Raw genomic sequence first — 14,321 nt, 5'->3', positions numbered from 1 at the left:
GCTCTGGGAAGCAGATGGGACTGTCCTCAGACAAAGCTGTTTCTAAGGGGCGCCTGGGTGCTCTGTCGATTGGCCGTGGGAGTCTGATTTCACCTCAGGGCTCTGGGAACGCAGGGTGTGGTCGTGACCATCGTCTCTCCCCCTGCCCCTCCCCTCCACGCGTGCAGGAGCGCGGGCTCGCTTGCTCTCTCGCTCTCTCTTTAAATAAATCCGATCTTTTTAAGAAAAGTTTAGTTTCTTTTAAAAGTGTGTAGTTAAAACAGAAAACTTGGGTTAAGAAAAAGTAGAGAAATGAAAATCATTTTCACTTGGATGAAAATCAAATCATGTGGATGATCTAAATCATCCACAATTTATACTTGGCTATTGGTAGCACTTTGATAGATCCTTTTCTGAGCTCTTTATGTCACTGATGTGTTCGTTTATACACTTGCAGACGATCAGGTATCCACGCACACACACAAACCTTTCTGTCCTGTGGCCTTTGGCTCTGATTTCGTAAGCATTTTATTTGAAAATGGGCTAAATTTATTTTGTAATGTGTTAGCTTATAAACATACCCTAACTTCTCTGTTGCCTTTTCACTTATTTACAACAATAGTCTGACCTGGTGTTCTTATTTCTGTGAATGTATTTTATGGACGTAATCACTGTGTGTGAATGTGTACATTTACAAGCCTGCTTGTCAGGACTCCCTGTCCTGGTGAACATTTTAAATAATGTAATCAAGGATTAGTTCCATGAACTTTGGTAAATAAACAACAAAATGTTACACAACCGTTATAGTTCTGTAACATAAAAATATTGTTAGATGTCTACAACATATGAGAAAGTATTTTTTTACAAAGTAGGTTATGACTTCATTTATGAAAAATAAAAATCGTAAAGAACCGTAAAGATAAATACAGCCCAGTGTAACTCTCTGGTTGGTAAGACCAGTTTGTTATCAAACTCAATTTCTATAATCAAATATAATGGGAAATTTGACACAAAATTTTTGGTACAGTGAATTTCTTTGTATAATTTTGCTCTGTTTTCTTACTCACATAGGTTGCTTATCTGTTTTGTCTGCCATGGGTTAGTTAGCCATGTGCCCTGCGTGGGAGAGTTTAAATGTACAGTTCTAGGCTGCTGGAAATGGGCTTTTGCTTCTGTACTCAGTTTGTCTTTGGACGTTGAACTATGATGATTTTTAAACACTTTCTTAACAAGTAAAAAAGACCCCGACTTGACGTTGTGTATGTTCTCACCGCTCTCTCCTTCCTTAAGAACTTTCTGGAGGAGTTGCCGCGGTTCCGCCACTGTTAGAGGAGCCCTTGCGCTCACGTAGCCCCTTCCTGACTGTGTGAAAGCCCACGTCTAGCTCTCAGCAAAGGAAAGGGGCTGCGGGCTTTACTGCTCTCTCAGTGCCCGTGTGTTTGGGGGCGTGAGAATGCACACTGGCATCCTCAGCGGTGCCGCGCCTTCTCATCTCTGCCCCTGCCCTGCTTCCCTCTCCTGCCTTCCCCTGCCTGGCAGCCTGGCATCAGACCTTCACCGGCAGCGGTCGGCGTGCGCCCAGGTGGTCCGCACGATGTTCTTAAGTGCTCTGTGTCTCCCCCGGCTTAGAGCGCCACGAGGCTGGACGGCGACCGGGCGGTGCCTGCCTCCGGCTCGGCAGAGCGCGGGATGGTGAAGCCGATGATCAGAGTGGAGCAGCAGGACTGCCGCAGGCAAGAGAGCAGGTAGGAAGCCGCTCAGCTTTCCGCAGGAAGGAGGTGAAGGTGTTCCCGGAAAGCACTTGGGGGAGAGATGATTGAATCGATAGTGGTTTGGCTGACATTTGTGGGGAGTTACTTTGTTTCCCGCCACTGAGCTGAACAGAGACTGAGCTCCACGAGCCGGGGTCCCCTTTCCCCGGGGCCACTGTGTCGTTGGTCCGGGTGCAATGGGGAACACTTAGAGATGTTTCTGTTTTAGATGGGCCGTTCTGTGAAACGTGGAGAAAGGGACTTTTCCTGGATTTACTGTTTGATCCTTTTTAATGTGAAGGTAATCTAATCATTTCCCCGTCTGTATACAGAATCCTTCCATATTTAAATATATGAAGCCAGGCAGCCTTCAGGTGGAGCTTTTAGGATTTACCAAGTGCCACGTTACTGTGTCTTACGTTCTGTCGAAAAGCATGGCCGTAAACATGTTTCTCCTGCCGTGGTTCTTGCCTCGTGTTCTTGAGTAGAGAACATCTGCCTTTTGTTATTTCCTTTTCTTATGAATTTTAAGGACATACTACCTTTATTAGAATAATACTTCCTTGTGATTTTTAATTGTTTAGAGTTGCAAAGTGATGTCGGTGCCTCACATATTGAAATAACGGGCGCTGAGCTCCGGGTGCGGCTCCAACGCTTCCCCAGCAGGGCCCTGACCATGCAGACGGCAGTCAGAAGAGCTCAGGAGTGCCGTGCACGTCCCCTCTTTACCCGCAGCGGACCTGGGCTGGGGGTGACCGTCTCCTGGTGCCATTCTAGCTGTTCTCCCTCCGGGTCCCCTTAGGGAGGCAGGTGACTGGCGGCGGCCGGGCTTTCATTTCCCGTCTTCCAGTAGAGGGCGCCGTGCGTCGCGTGTTCGTCAGCTCAGTTAAGGCCGGACTCCGTTGCAGATGGATGCGGGAGTCTCAGGTTTTTCCCTGGATTTGTCCTGCACTTTTGGTTAGTATTCAAGATTTTTGTGGGCTGTGTGAATTCTTTTAGGTGTAAGTCTACTTCCTGGGTCTGTACTTGTTTCTGAGGGCGTGTGCTACAACAAGGTACTTCAGACGGTGAGCTAGTTAGTACCGTACAGAGTGTCTCTGGTGATAGTTGGTAAGGTGATGGAGAGGAACGCATCGTCGTTCTTAGCCCAAGAATATTTGAATGATGCATAAATCAAATGGGGGAGAGGAGAGAGCACTTAGAGCAAAATCAGTAAGTGCGTGTGTAGCGTGTGTAGTTGGTGAAGCACGGTGTCCAGTAGCTGCCTGGCAGCTCGCCATGTTGTAGGATTTTACTAGGGGTTTTGTTGGAACTGTGGCTGTGTACTACTTCGATACTACCACAGGGATGGAAACAGGTGATTCTTCTGTTTTCGATCTTTGCTTTTCGTGGATATAATGTGAGAAGAAGCAGTGCCTCACTTAACTGGTACATTCCTGAAAGTCTTTTTAAGTTGTTACATATTTTAAAATACTGATTTTAGTCAGGGAAAAAATCTTTTCAAATAATGGAGTTTCTTACATTATGACTGACACATTATTTTACTTTCTTTGGTGAGAATTAAATTCCTTATTTTTATCAGATTTGTTAAATTGATGAAACCACGAGTTGGTAAGGCTCATCCGGTTTGTTGTGTGGGTAGTAAATTTGGAAGTTAACTGTTTATCTGTAACTTCAGATGGCTGTAAACATAGCACTTAAGAGAAACATGTTGGGCATTTAAATTCTTTTGCTTCTAAAAGCTTTTTTAATAGTTGAATTGTTGAGCTGAATCCAAATTAGGTAATCACAGACAGGATAAGAAATTTCGAAGCATATAATCCCATGGAAGGACTCTTGTTTTTATTTCTGGTGTTTATAACAGTTCGACGTAACTTGCTGTGTTTCTCCTTGTTGCTCCTTCAGTTCCCCGGGAGAGGTAGGGTGGCGGGACACAAGCTGCTGGGGACAATGGCCATGGGCTCTTCTCCCTCTCAGCTCCTTTCTTGAAGAAGTTGTCACAGGACCCAGTTTATTGAGTGAACGTCACAGCAGTGACTCCAAACGCAGAAACCAGGCAGGTTCGTCACTGTTTGTCCAGGGCTGGGAGCCTTCAGTGTTGCTATTAGAAGTGACTGGCATTCAGCACCCTGACGGCTTCGTGAGCACGGCCGCGCGGCTGACTCTCCCTCCCACCAGACGGGACGCTCTGTTTGAACACTGACCTCAGTTTTATCTGAGCCAGTCCCTGCCCCTGACTTGCTTTCGTCCCTGTGTAAGTCATTGTGGCCTCACTCCTCACTTCCCAGTGAAGTTTGTGGGAAGGCACACACATTTCTTTGCTTTTGCTGTCAGGTTTTTTTTTTTTTTTTTTTAAAGATTTATTTATTTGACAGACAGAGATCACAAGTAGGCAGAGAGGCAGGCAGAGAGAGAGAGGAGGAAGCAGGCTCCCCGCTGAGCAGAGAGCCCGATGCGGGACTCGATCCCAGGACCCTGGGATCATGACCTGAGCCGAAGGCAGAGGCTTCAACCCACTGAGCCACCCAGGCGCCCCTGCTGTCAGTTTTAATTTTCTTAATCTGATGGAAGATTTTTGGGAAGTTTTTTCCGTTACCTGGTAAAGCTGAACTAAAGTGGTAAAGATTTAAACTGGGAATCTAATCACTTGCCCGTTTTGTTAGTGGTGGGGGCAACTGACAAATGTCCTACGTGAAATACAGCTGGGAGCCAGCCAGCTTCAGTAAAGATTAAATTGCCTGAAATTCTAATCATGTTTCTGCGTGAAAGAGTAGTTAAGTTACACTGAAGCCATCCATCGAGAACAGTATAAATCTAAGGTAAGAAGATCTACATTGGGTCTGTAATGATTTTACAGTTTAGAAATTTTGTGCTCACTAGTGGCTTTTGGGTGTTGTTTGAGCACAGTACACCACACAGAGCCCTGCTGTACACTGGGCCCCAGTGGACACATGCCTCCAGATGTGTATATTTATAACTGAAAGAATTTCACACAACAGTGAACCTTCTGTCCTCCCAGCGGGGGCAGGGTCATCCACTATTTGGAGAACTCTTCTATGGAAATAGAGACGTCCTGACTTTTGAAGTACTTTGATCCAGGATACGTGGAAATACGTAACGTTGTTCAGCGCAGATTCTTCCAAGTGTTCTAAATCTTGGCTGCTCTTAGGTTCTGTTTCTTGGCAGTACCTTGTTTCGGGTGTTGGCTAAATGAGGAGGGGTGTCTGAAAAAAGTGTGAGTGGGATGTCTTTTTCTGAAGGTGGGCTCCCCGTGAGCGTCAAGAAACGCTAATACGAGGTGCCGGAAGGGGTGAGTGGGCGTCGTCTTCTCTGAGCTTCATCAGAAGCCGAGGGCGGCGGCCGGCTCTCAGGGACTCATTCTTCGTGTAGAAGCTCAGTTTCAGGCTCACGATGGTTTAGCTTTTCTCGTGTCTCCTGCAGTGGCTTTTCATTGTGACCTGAGCCATTGCCATAGCAGGTGTGTGACAGCCTGGTCACCCCCCTCCACACGACACCGTCATGAATAATAGAGACTCGTGGTCAGATCAGTTCTCACGATGGAAGCAGATACGTCCAGGAGCTGACCTCTGGGAGGAACAGGGGTCGGGTCACTCCGAGTGTGCACATCTGAGCGTTGGAGCGCTTCCCGCGTGCACACGAGGCGTTGGGTGTGTGTTCTCTGTGAGCGCCGTGCGGAGACGGCTGCAGCCGTTGCCGAAGTAGGCGCGGGTTGCTAGTGCCGTTACGCTCTCAGAGATGGCTGCTTTCTACTTGCAGAACTCAGGACGCTGCTGGGCCCGAGCTGGTACTGCCTGCGAGCATCGAATTCAGGGAGAGTTGTGAGTAATTTCAGATTCCATTGGTAGTGAATTATTTCTTGTTCCATTTTCCTCCATCTGATTTTCATGGGTTTTTTTTTGTTTGTTTGTTTTGTTTGTTTGTTTCTTTTTTGAAATCTTTTCACAGCTGAAGATTCATTTTTATCTGCCATCATAAACTATACTAATAGCTCTACAGTCCATTTTAAGTTGTCACCTACATATGTATTATATATGGCGTGTCGGTATGTATTGTCTGGCCAGTGCAGACCCGATGCCAGCCCCGGCGAGCGCACGCACAGAGTGATTGCCGTAGTGCACAAGATGGTGAGCATGATGGAGGGGGTGATCCAGGTAAGCCGCGGCGCACGGCCGGCTCAGTGCGCGCCGCTCCTCCCGGGGCCCGCCCGCCCCGTGTCTGACTTGCCCAGCTCTGCAGAGAGCGTGGACACGCGTAGAGCTTTAAAAGTGGACAAGAAATGTCAGCTGGTTTTCAGCCAGTTTTTTCCTTAATCTCTGTGGGACTGTCCTGATCACAGTAAAGATCCTTAAAATGGTGGTGGTTGTGAGAACACGTTAAGATGTGGGGATTTATTTTTTTTTTAGAAAAAATAATTTATTGAGGTGAATTTCACAGTAATGTAAAATTAACCATTTTAAAGCGACTCATTCAGTAGCATATCGGACATTCACAGTGTTGTAGTTCCAGAACATTCCCATCGCTCCAAAGTAAAACCCTGTGCCCACGAAGCAGTTTGTCCTCATAACCTCCCTGCCGCTGCCTGGCAGCCGCCCGATCAGAATCTTCTCAAGGTTCTGCAGGCATTTGCTCCTTTCCACTGAGAGTGAGACAGTGGTAGGATTTCTGTGGATTTTTGATAGCACTCATTTAGGTGTGACGTACGTCATGACATTTCTCGATGATGACATGATCAGTCTTTCATAAAACTGCTAAAGCATTAAGAAAGTAAGGGTATTCTCTTTGTAGTGTGGTTTGTTTCTTGTGAAGTACTCTTCATCTGTAAAATTGGCATCGCAGTTTTCCAAACTCACAGATAATTTGAAGATTTAATTCTAAGTACTTGAAAGTCAATGCGAAGTTAATTTTTTTTTTTTTTTTAAGTTTTTCCGAACCACTTATCAGAGATGTTATTCGGTCACGAAATACAAAACTCTAGTTATGTACTGTGAAGCAGCCTAATTGGATGATTTGGTGGTTTCCCTCCTGGGAGGACAGTTTGAGTAAACAAATCTGTTGATTCCTTCTGAATTATTTCAAAAGGCCAAATTTTTCAAGAACTGTTTCTTTTATGTTTGGGGGTGAACCTGTGAATCTAATGGGCTTACAGTTCTTTTCCCCAAGTGAAGAAACAAATCCAAAAAGGATTATCATTTTATTTGGATCCCATTTTGTGTTCCCTCTCTTCCTAATTTCCGAACAAACAGGGATTTCCTTTTAGTTCAGAGCCATTGTCTGTCTTCCCTCATGTTTGCATTTCTAAAGCCTGTTTCAAATTGGGAAATTCTTTCATCAGACTACTACTGATAGACTTTTTCTGATTGAATTGGAACTAGTCTATGAAATCATCATTATCAAAACAGGTCTATTAAAACACATTTAGGGGTTAGTAGGTGATCGGAGGAGTCTTAAAGTTTTAGGAAAGAACCGTAGTAATGAATAAATTCTTTAATTTATAAAAACCTACTTTGAAAAACCAGTTACTCTGTTTTAGTATAGTTATTTTTTTTTATACATTTAAAAAATTTTAACTTTTATTTTTATTGTTTCTGTTGGTCTTTTCTGTCTCTTTCATCCTGTCAAACCAGAGGATAGAAACTCATCTTACATACCTCGAGGTAGTCAGACACACGAGATCATTGAAAGACATTAAGAAGTCCTTCATTTGTAAATCTTTTAAAGAGATCAGTGTGTTCCCGTGTTAAATGTCACATTTCTGTATGTAAATTCTGGGAATTCCCTCCCTTACTGTGCCAGTATTGAAAACGTAGAACTAATCCTTTACATCACGTACTTCCAAAGCTGTTTCTGAGCCAGGAGTGAATATGTAATTTGGGAATAACAGAACTAAATGTCGTACCTTCATGTCGTACCTTCATGTTAGTGTTTTGATTTTTTTAAACTATCATGATTGTTTACAAGTTTCTTTCTCTCGTTCTGCTTGATTTCCCTTCGTCTGTTTTTCTCCAGGAAGTAGACCAGGTTGATCAGGTAGGACGTGCTGCTGGGAACTGGTCCTGGCTTTGTCGGCTTAGCTGAGTTTCTCGCGCTGCTTCCATGTCAAACACAACACTCCAGCAGCCGGACTGGACGGTTCATAACACTCATTCAGCAACTGAAACATGCAGTACTAAATCCTTTTTTGACTGTGCAACCCTTACCAGCATTTCATAATTTCTGCTTAATGCACTTCAGTGTGGATATGAAATGACGGAAGTTCTGTTTCTCCTCTTTCTTGTTTATCCTTGGTTCCTATTCTTTGGATCTCATCTGAGGTTGCCTGGCCTGCTCATGTGGTCGGGAGACAATGCGATAGATCAGTACTTGATAGCGAGTTGCTCGGCGTCCGAGCCAGTGACTGCGCGTATCAGGGTGGCTGTGGGTAACGGTGGATAGACGTGTGTGTCCTTCACAGATTACCAGATAATGCACAATCTCCAATTGGGTGTTGTAGGGTATGATACCTGTTTTCGGCCCTGATTCTGTCTGTGGTGGCCACCTGGATCCATGAGTCTGTCCATGAATCCTGAGGTGTTGCAGTTATGCTGCTGTGAACGCATCCAAATTCCTTTGCAAATATCTGGTATCTGTGGTAAATACCTTGGTGACAATGGGAAGGTACTGGTCTATCTCAGCAGCTTTTCAAGAGCATTCCTTTGTATTTTTGTTCTTTTTGTTTGTCTTGGGGTTGCTTATGGACATCCATTCTGTCTACAGAAGCAGAAGAACATCGCAGGGGCACTTGCCTTCTGGATGGCCAACGCGTCTGAGCTGCTCAACTTCATTAAACAGGACCGAGATCTTAGTCGAATCACACTGGACGCCCAAGACGTTTTAGCACACTTGGTTCAGATGGCGTTTAAGTAAGGAGCACATTTTTGGAGATTGCACTCTTCTGTAGAGATTTTTTTTTAAGGTTTTTATTTACCTGATTGAAGATGAATAGCGAGAAGCATGGGTGGCTGTGTGCCAGGTGTGTTGATTTAGGAAATTGAATTGTTGAGCTGTGTTTTGAGACTCCTGAGACGAGAGCTGTTGTACTGTAGATGGAAACTATTTCTCAGCAGTGGGAACTCTTACGTTCGTGATGTCATGTCTGACAATAGCGGTGCGTCCTGCTGGGGTTATTAAAATTGCCTACGTATTTTCAGATATCTAGTTCATTGTCTTCAATCAGAACTGAATAATTACATGCCAGCCTTTCTGGATGACCCTGAAGAGAACAGCCTGCAAAGACCAAAAATAGGTTAGGATGCTGGTTTTCTCCTCCTACCATCTCCCCCTTCTCTCCGCTCTCCTTCCCTCCTTCCTGTTTAACTTCATTTTAATGTTTACTGTCATAAAAAGGAGGTATTTTTAGAATGAATGAGACACACTGTTGGATTTGCTATCTAGTAAATCGCAACCACCGTCTGTTTTGTTTTAAGAATAGCTCTGGTTTTGGGGTGTCGTGCTTTTTAGAAAGTCTCTTGGGGTGAGCAGCGGGACACGTGGTTAACCCTCGTGTGTGGTGTCAGACCTGCCTGCCGCCTCCCATCTGAAGAGACTGGTGTCTCAAAAGTGACCAAGTACCCTTCTTACCGTGCCTGCCGCGTCGTGCGGTGCCCGTTTTCACGAGACTCTTGCTTCCGTCCCGCGTCTCTGCACAGATGACGTCCTGCACACGCTCACGGGAGCCATGTCTCTGCTGCGGCGCTGCCGGGTCAACGCGGCGCTGACCATCCAGCTCTTCTCGCAGCTCTTCCACTTCATCAACATGTGGCTCTTCAACCGGCTGGTCACCGACCCCGAGTCGGGGCTGTGCTCGCACTACTGGGGGGCGATTATCCGCCAGCAGCTGGGACATGTGGAGGCCTGGGCGGAGAAGCAGGGCCTGGAGCTGGCGGCGGATTGTCACCTCAGCCGCATAGTGCAGGTGCGCTGGCGCGACCCTTTCCTGCCCGCAGGTCGTGCGCCTGGTTCTCAGCGTCTCGTTCCGGCGGGGGCGGCCCTGGGATTCAGCCGGATCAGCAGCCCCCGGGGGGTGTTTCGTGTGCTCCCCTGAAGAAGCGGTGGGGCGCGGGTTTGCCTGGGTCTCGGAGACAGCTTCCGCCAGCCCCGTCCTTCAGCAACAGACGTTGTCTCTCAGGCCGGGAGGCCAAGGTCAGGGTGTGGCCAGGGTGGTTCTCTGCCTTCATTTTCACAGGTGTTCTCCCCGTGGGCATGTGCGTCTCCACGTGTCCACTCTTTATACGGACATAGGTCACGTTAGACCTGTTCCCTCCCTCACTCCTCTCACTGCTGTAAGACCCTTGCTCCAAGTAAGGTTGTGTTGTGAGGTGCACGGGGCTGGGATCTTAGGGGACACAACGCAGCCCGCAGCAGGTGGTAAGCACTAGAATAAATACCCTTAAAGGGTTCTTTCTTACCAGACCAGTATTTTGTGAGGCTCCCAGCTGAAAGGACAGATCCCAGTGTGAAACTGGGTAGCGCGTCGCTCTTCAGCACACGCAGCCAGGTGAGCAGACAAAGCGGAGACCTGCAGGGGACACACGCAGGAGGAGAGAGGGGCCTAGCACTCGCAGTCGTCACGTCCCGAAGGCCGGGGGCGGGAGACAGAGGAGGGCACAGAGGAGCTCGCAGTGGCTGTGTGGGAGGGGCTCAGCCGGTGCTCAGGGCGTCCGTGCGGAGCCTGCCCTGGATACTGGGCTTTTGTAGTCAAAGAGAGGATCTGCAGCCTCAGAACCTAGGGCGGGGTTTTTTTATTATCATAGTTTATAATTTTGCATTTTTCCCACAATTTCTTAATCTCATTTAAAATAGTTTAGTACAGAAAGAGGCTTCCATCCTCCTTGGATTGCATCAGCTGGCTATAGAAAAAATCATTACAGGGAAACTTGATTCAGACCCCAGTAACTGGTGATCAGAGTGGTAGTGATGTAAACGGTTACAGGGTTTTATTTATTTATTTGTTTGTTTGTCAGAGAGAGCGCACACAAGTAGGCCGAGTGGCAGGCAGAGGCAGAGAGAAGCAGGGTCCCCGCTGAGCAAAGAGTCTGATGTGGGACTCGATCGGAGGACCCCGGCATCATGACCTGAGCCGAGGGCAGCAGCCTAACCTACTGAGCCACCCAGGCGCCCCCATGTTCACAGTTTCTAAGAGAATTTTTAAAAATGATTTATGAATAATTGAATTTCATTTACATTTTATATTTTAGTAAAATAAAAATTATGTATTTTAGTGAAATTAAGCCATCTAAAAACCTTTATTAGACAATGCTTTTTCAGTTCAATTCAATGTTAATAGAAGTGTGTTTTCCCTCAAAAACATTCTGCGTTTTAAAATTAAATTAGCAAGTTATTACATTTTTAAGTGTTACATGAAGGGGAATATTTATAAAACACTTTCCAGTCATGTCTCCTGTTACCCTTTCCACCAGGCAACCACTCTGCTCACCATGGACAAGTACTCCGCGGAGGACATCCCGACCGTGAACAGCACATGCTTCAAGCTGAACTCCCTGCAGCTGCAGGCCTTGTTACAGAACTACCACTGCGCGCCCGACGAGCCTTTCGTCCCCGCGGTGAGTGCCGCCCGTCGGCCGCGCGGTGGGCCAGCAGCCGGGCACTGTTTGCTTAGGGAAATGTCCGGTTCCAAAAGGTGCGGGAGGGGCTGCTTATAATTACTTTATTTCTATGATAGATAAGCTACTTAGTCATCTCCTAAGATTGTATTTCTGGTTGATATTTTGAGTTAGGATTCAGTACAGCAGGTAGAAAATACACAGGCATTTTAAGTAGAAAGGCATTTATCCAGAGAATTAGGTTCTGAGAAAATGATTGGAAGGCCTTGCGGGAGAGGAAGTTAAGAGGTTGCCCGCGGTCCCAGGCTCACCACTGTGACCCGAGGCTAGAGGCGCCAGAGCTCCTGCCACAGCATGGACATCAGTGTGCCGTGGGCACAGAATGCCCCTCAGGGCCGCCACCCAGCCTCGTGTGCTTCCAGTGGCAAGCAGCGCAGCCAAGGGGGCTGCCCCGGCCTGTGTGGACGCCTCCTACTGGTGGGAATCGAGTTCTGGCATCCGTGCCTCTGGAGAGAAGGCATGGGAGTGCCAACGGCCTGGTATACGATGTGGGCTACAGCTCCTGCGTGTAGAGTTAGGAAGGCCGCGAGTGCTTGTTGTCACCCGCGAATAAAATCTGCTCGAGGCCGGAGTGCTGACGAGGGACGTGCCGGAGGTGGGTGGGCCGACCCCAGGATTGACTTCATGCCAACAGAAGACGTATACACAGTAGCCAGGATCAGCAACCGCGGCAGATGCACCCAACAGGAGAGCATCTAGAAGGTCCCATCACTGTCGCATGCAGGAGCGCGGCGTGGCACCAAGTTGTGCATTTGCACATGTGCACGTGGAAGTGCACAACAGATGAGATGCACTGCGCGTGTGCACAGAAGTCCGGCACGGGGAGCATACGGCACGCGTCCATCTACACGCGCTCCCAGAGCAGGTGGTGGGGTCTGTGGCGGGGGAGCCCAGGCCGACAGGGCGGCGAGGGCTGCTTCTCCCGTGAGGGCTCTGCTCTGTGACCCGGGGACTTGAGGTGCCGTGTTCACCTCGTCGAGCTGTACAGTGAAGCCGGGGGAGGTTTCTTTCCCGATTAGCTGGGAATAGACATTTCTGTCCTGATTTTTTACATTCGCCGTTGTGTGAGATTTTTTCTGTCATTATGAGTTCTGCAAAAATTGGATCATTAGCACCTGGATGTTAAATTGCAAGGGAAAAAAATGGCAACTTTGGCAAAGGGAAACCGTTTTCTTACGATTGAACAATTTCTTTTTAAGGCTGCATATTACTTGAGATTAATCCTGACTGTCTTGGCTCGCGTGTTTGAGGGTGTGCTTCGCCAGCGACTGTCGCCCGGCACGCCGGTGTGGGCACACTGGGAACGCTGTCCCTCGCAGCCCCGCCTGCGTGTGTGGCCGCGGCGCGCAAGACAGGTCTGAGTGGCAGCCCGCTGGTGTGCCGTGCTCACTGTGCGTGTGTGTTCTGACCAGGACCTGATCGAGAACGTGGTGGCTGTGGCCGAGAACACGGCGGATGAGCTGGCGCGCAGTGACGGGCGGGAGGTGCAGCTGGAGGAGGACCCCGACCTGCAGCTGCCTTTCCTGCTACCGGAGGACGGCTACTCTTGCGACGTCGTCAGGAACATTCCAAACGGCCTACAGGAATTCTTAGACCCTCTGTGCCAGAGAGGTGAGTCCCGCTTACTGTGCCTGGAGTCCAAGCTCTGACCCGGCTTGGGTCAGCATTGCACCGGTGGATGTGGGGGTGGGTGGGCGCACGTGCGTCGGGCCACATGTGTGGAGCACACACCGTGTGCTTCTGGAGAAAGCCGTGTGGCCGGACGTGAAAGTGAGCATTTCATGGTGTTGTGGAGTCAGCATTGTCGCACCGTGAGGCTCCCGTGGGTGTGCTGGGACCCTCCCATGTGGCTCCACCCGCCAGCTGTCACAGCCATGTTGCCGCCTGGCCTGCTAGGAAAGAGGACCTTTGGTTGCTCCTCTGCTGGTTTTTGGGAGCTGGGAGCTTGGCTCATCCCATGGAAATGATCCGGGCGTGTGGCTGCCGGTGGAGTTGTCAGGGCAGCACAAGGGCGGCAAGCGCACCGTCTCGGCTCGCACCCCAGCTCTGTCCCCTGACACTGCCCTTCCAGAACACGGGCACGTGGATGGCAGGCACTCGTGGGGACCGGGCCAGCCGCCTGTGAGACGCTTGGACCTGTGGCACAGGGCGCGGCCATACCTCGCATTGACATAGCTGCCACCGTGAGCACGTGTGCCGTGCCTGCCGGGCTCGTGAGCCGCGCTCTCGCTGGGCTTGTCTAAGGGCAGCGAGCTCCCCGGGTCTGATCCCGTACCCGTTTACATATTCTTGTCAGAATGGGGTGTAAAAATCCCACACATGCTGGGAGTCGGCAGTTGAAGCTGCCGACTCTTGGTCTCAGCTCAGATTCTGATCTCAGGGTCCTGGGATTGAGCCCCTTGTCGGGCTCCCTGCTCAGCGGGGAGCCTGCTTGAGACTCTCTCTCTCTCTGCCTCTTCCCCCCAAAATACCACGTTTACACTCGAAGCACAAACTCCTAAATCAGACCCCAGGTCAGCCCCAGTCTGCTATGGTTTGTAACATGGAGCTCAGGTGAATTGAAAAACAGATTCAGAGTTCAGGAATTAGCTTAAACAAGAATGACAGTGGCAAAGGGAAGGGTTAGTCTCACCGACGTGAATTCGGTGAGTGCGGTTTTTAATTTCAGTGACTGTTTCACATGCTACGATAAACAGATTGTTATGTCTCTGAAGGTTATGACAGTTTAAAATTCCCATTCTACAAAGGCTGCTGCTTGTAGTGAAGGGAGGTGCGCAGGTGCCAGCCCGGTTGTGCCGCGCGCGGACCCCTGTTTCTTCTCAGCACCGTCCTAGCCTGGTTGGGCCGCACGCGCGGACCCCTGTTTCTTCTCAGCACCGTCCTCAGAGCAGCAGAGCTGAGGGGGGGTGCG

General features: G+C 48.7%; 1 protein-coding gene across 15 annotated transcripts in view; it reads left to right on the top strand.

Moving 5' to 3' along the window:
- The window catches only part of AFDN (afadin, adherens junction formation factor), a 128,942-nt gene that overhangs the window by 69,909 nt on the left and 44,712 nt on the right, over positions 1-14,321 (top strand). For 10 of the 15 annotated variants that reach the window (XM_044242348.1, XM_044242269.1, XM_044242278.1 and 7 more), the window contains 9 exons: positions 1,609-1,724; positions 5,508-5,569; positions 5,697-5,902; positions 7,758-7,778; positions 8,505-8,650; positions 8,939-9,033; positions 9,437-9,702; positions 11,207-11,350; positions 12,823-13,021. In XM_044242348.1, the coding sequence (XP_044098283.1) occupies positions 1,609-1,724; positions 5,508-5,569; positions 5,697-5,902; positions 7,758-7,778; positions 8,505-8,650; positions 8,939-9,033; positions 9,437-9,702; positions 11,207-11,350; positions 12,823-13,021 (1,255 nt within the window). The remainder of the gene's footprint in view (positions 1-1,608; positions 1,725-5,507; positions 5,570-5,696; positions 5,903-7,757; positions 7,779-8,504; positions 8,651-8,938; positions 9,034-9,436; positions 9,703-11,206; positions 11,351-12,822; positions 13,022-14,321) is intronic. The other 5 variants (XM_044242332.1, XM_044242373.1, XM_044242355.1 and 2 more) reach the window with 1 other exon arrangement.

This window comes from Neovison vison, chromosome 1 (genome assembly GCF_020171115.1).
Source record: "Neovison vison isolate M4711 chromosome 1, ASM_NN_V1, whole genome shotgun sequence".
Taxonomy (NCBI): Eukaryota; Metazoa; Chordata; class Mammalia; order Carnivora; family Mustelidae; genus Neogale; species Neogale vison.
Note: the sequence above shows the minus strand (reverse complement) of the source record. Positions and strands in the feature narration are given on the sequence as shown.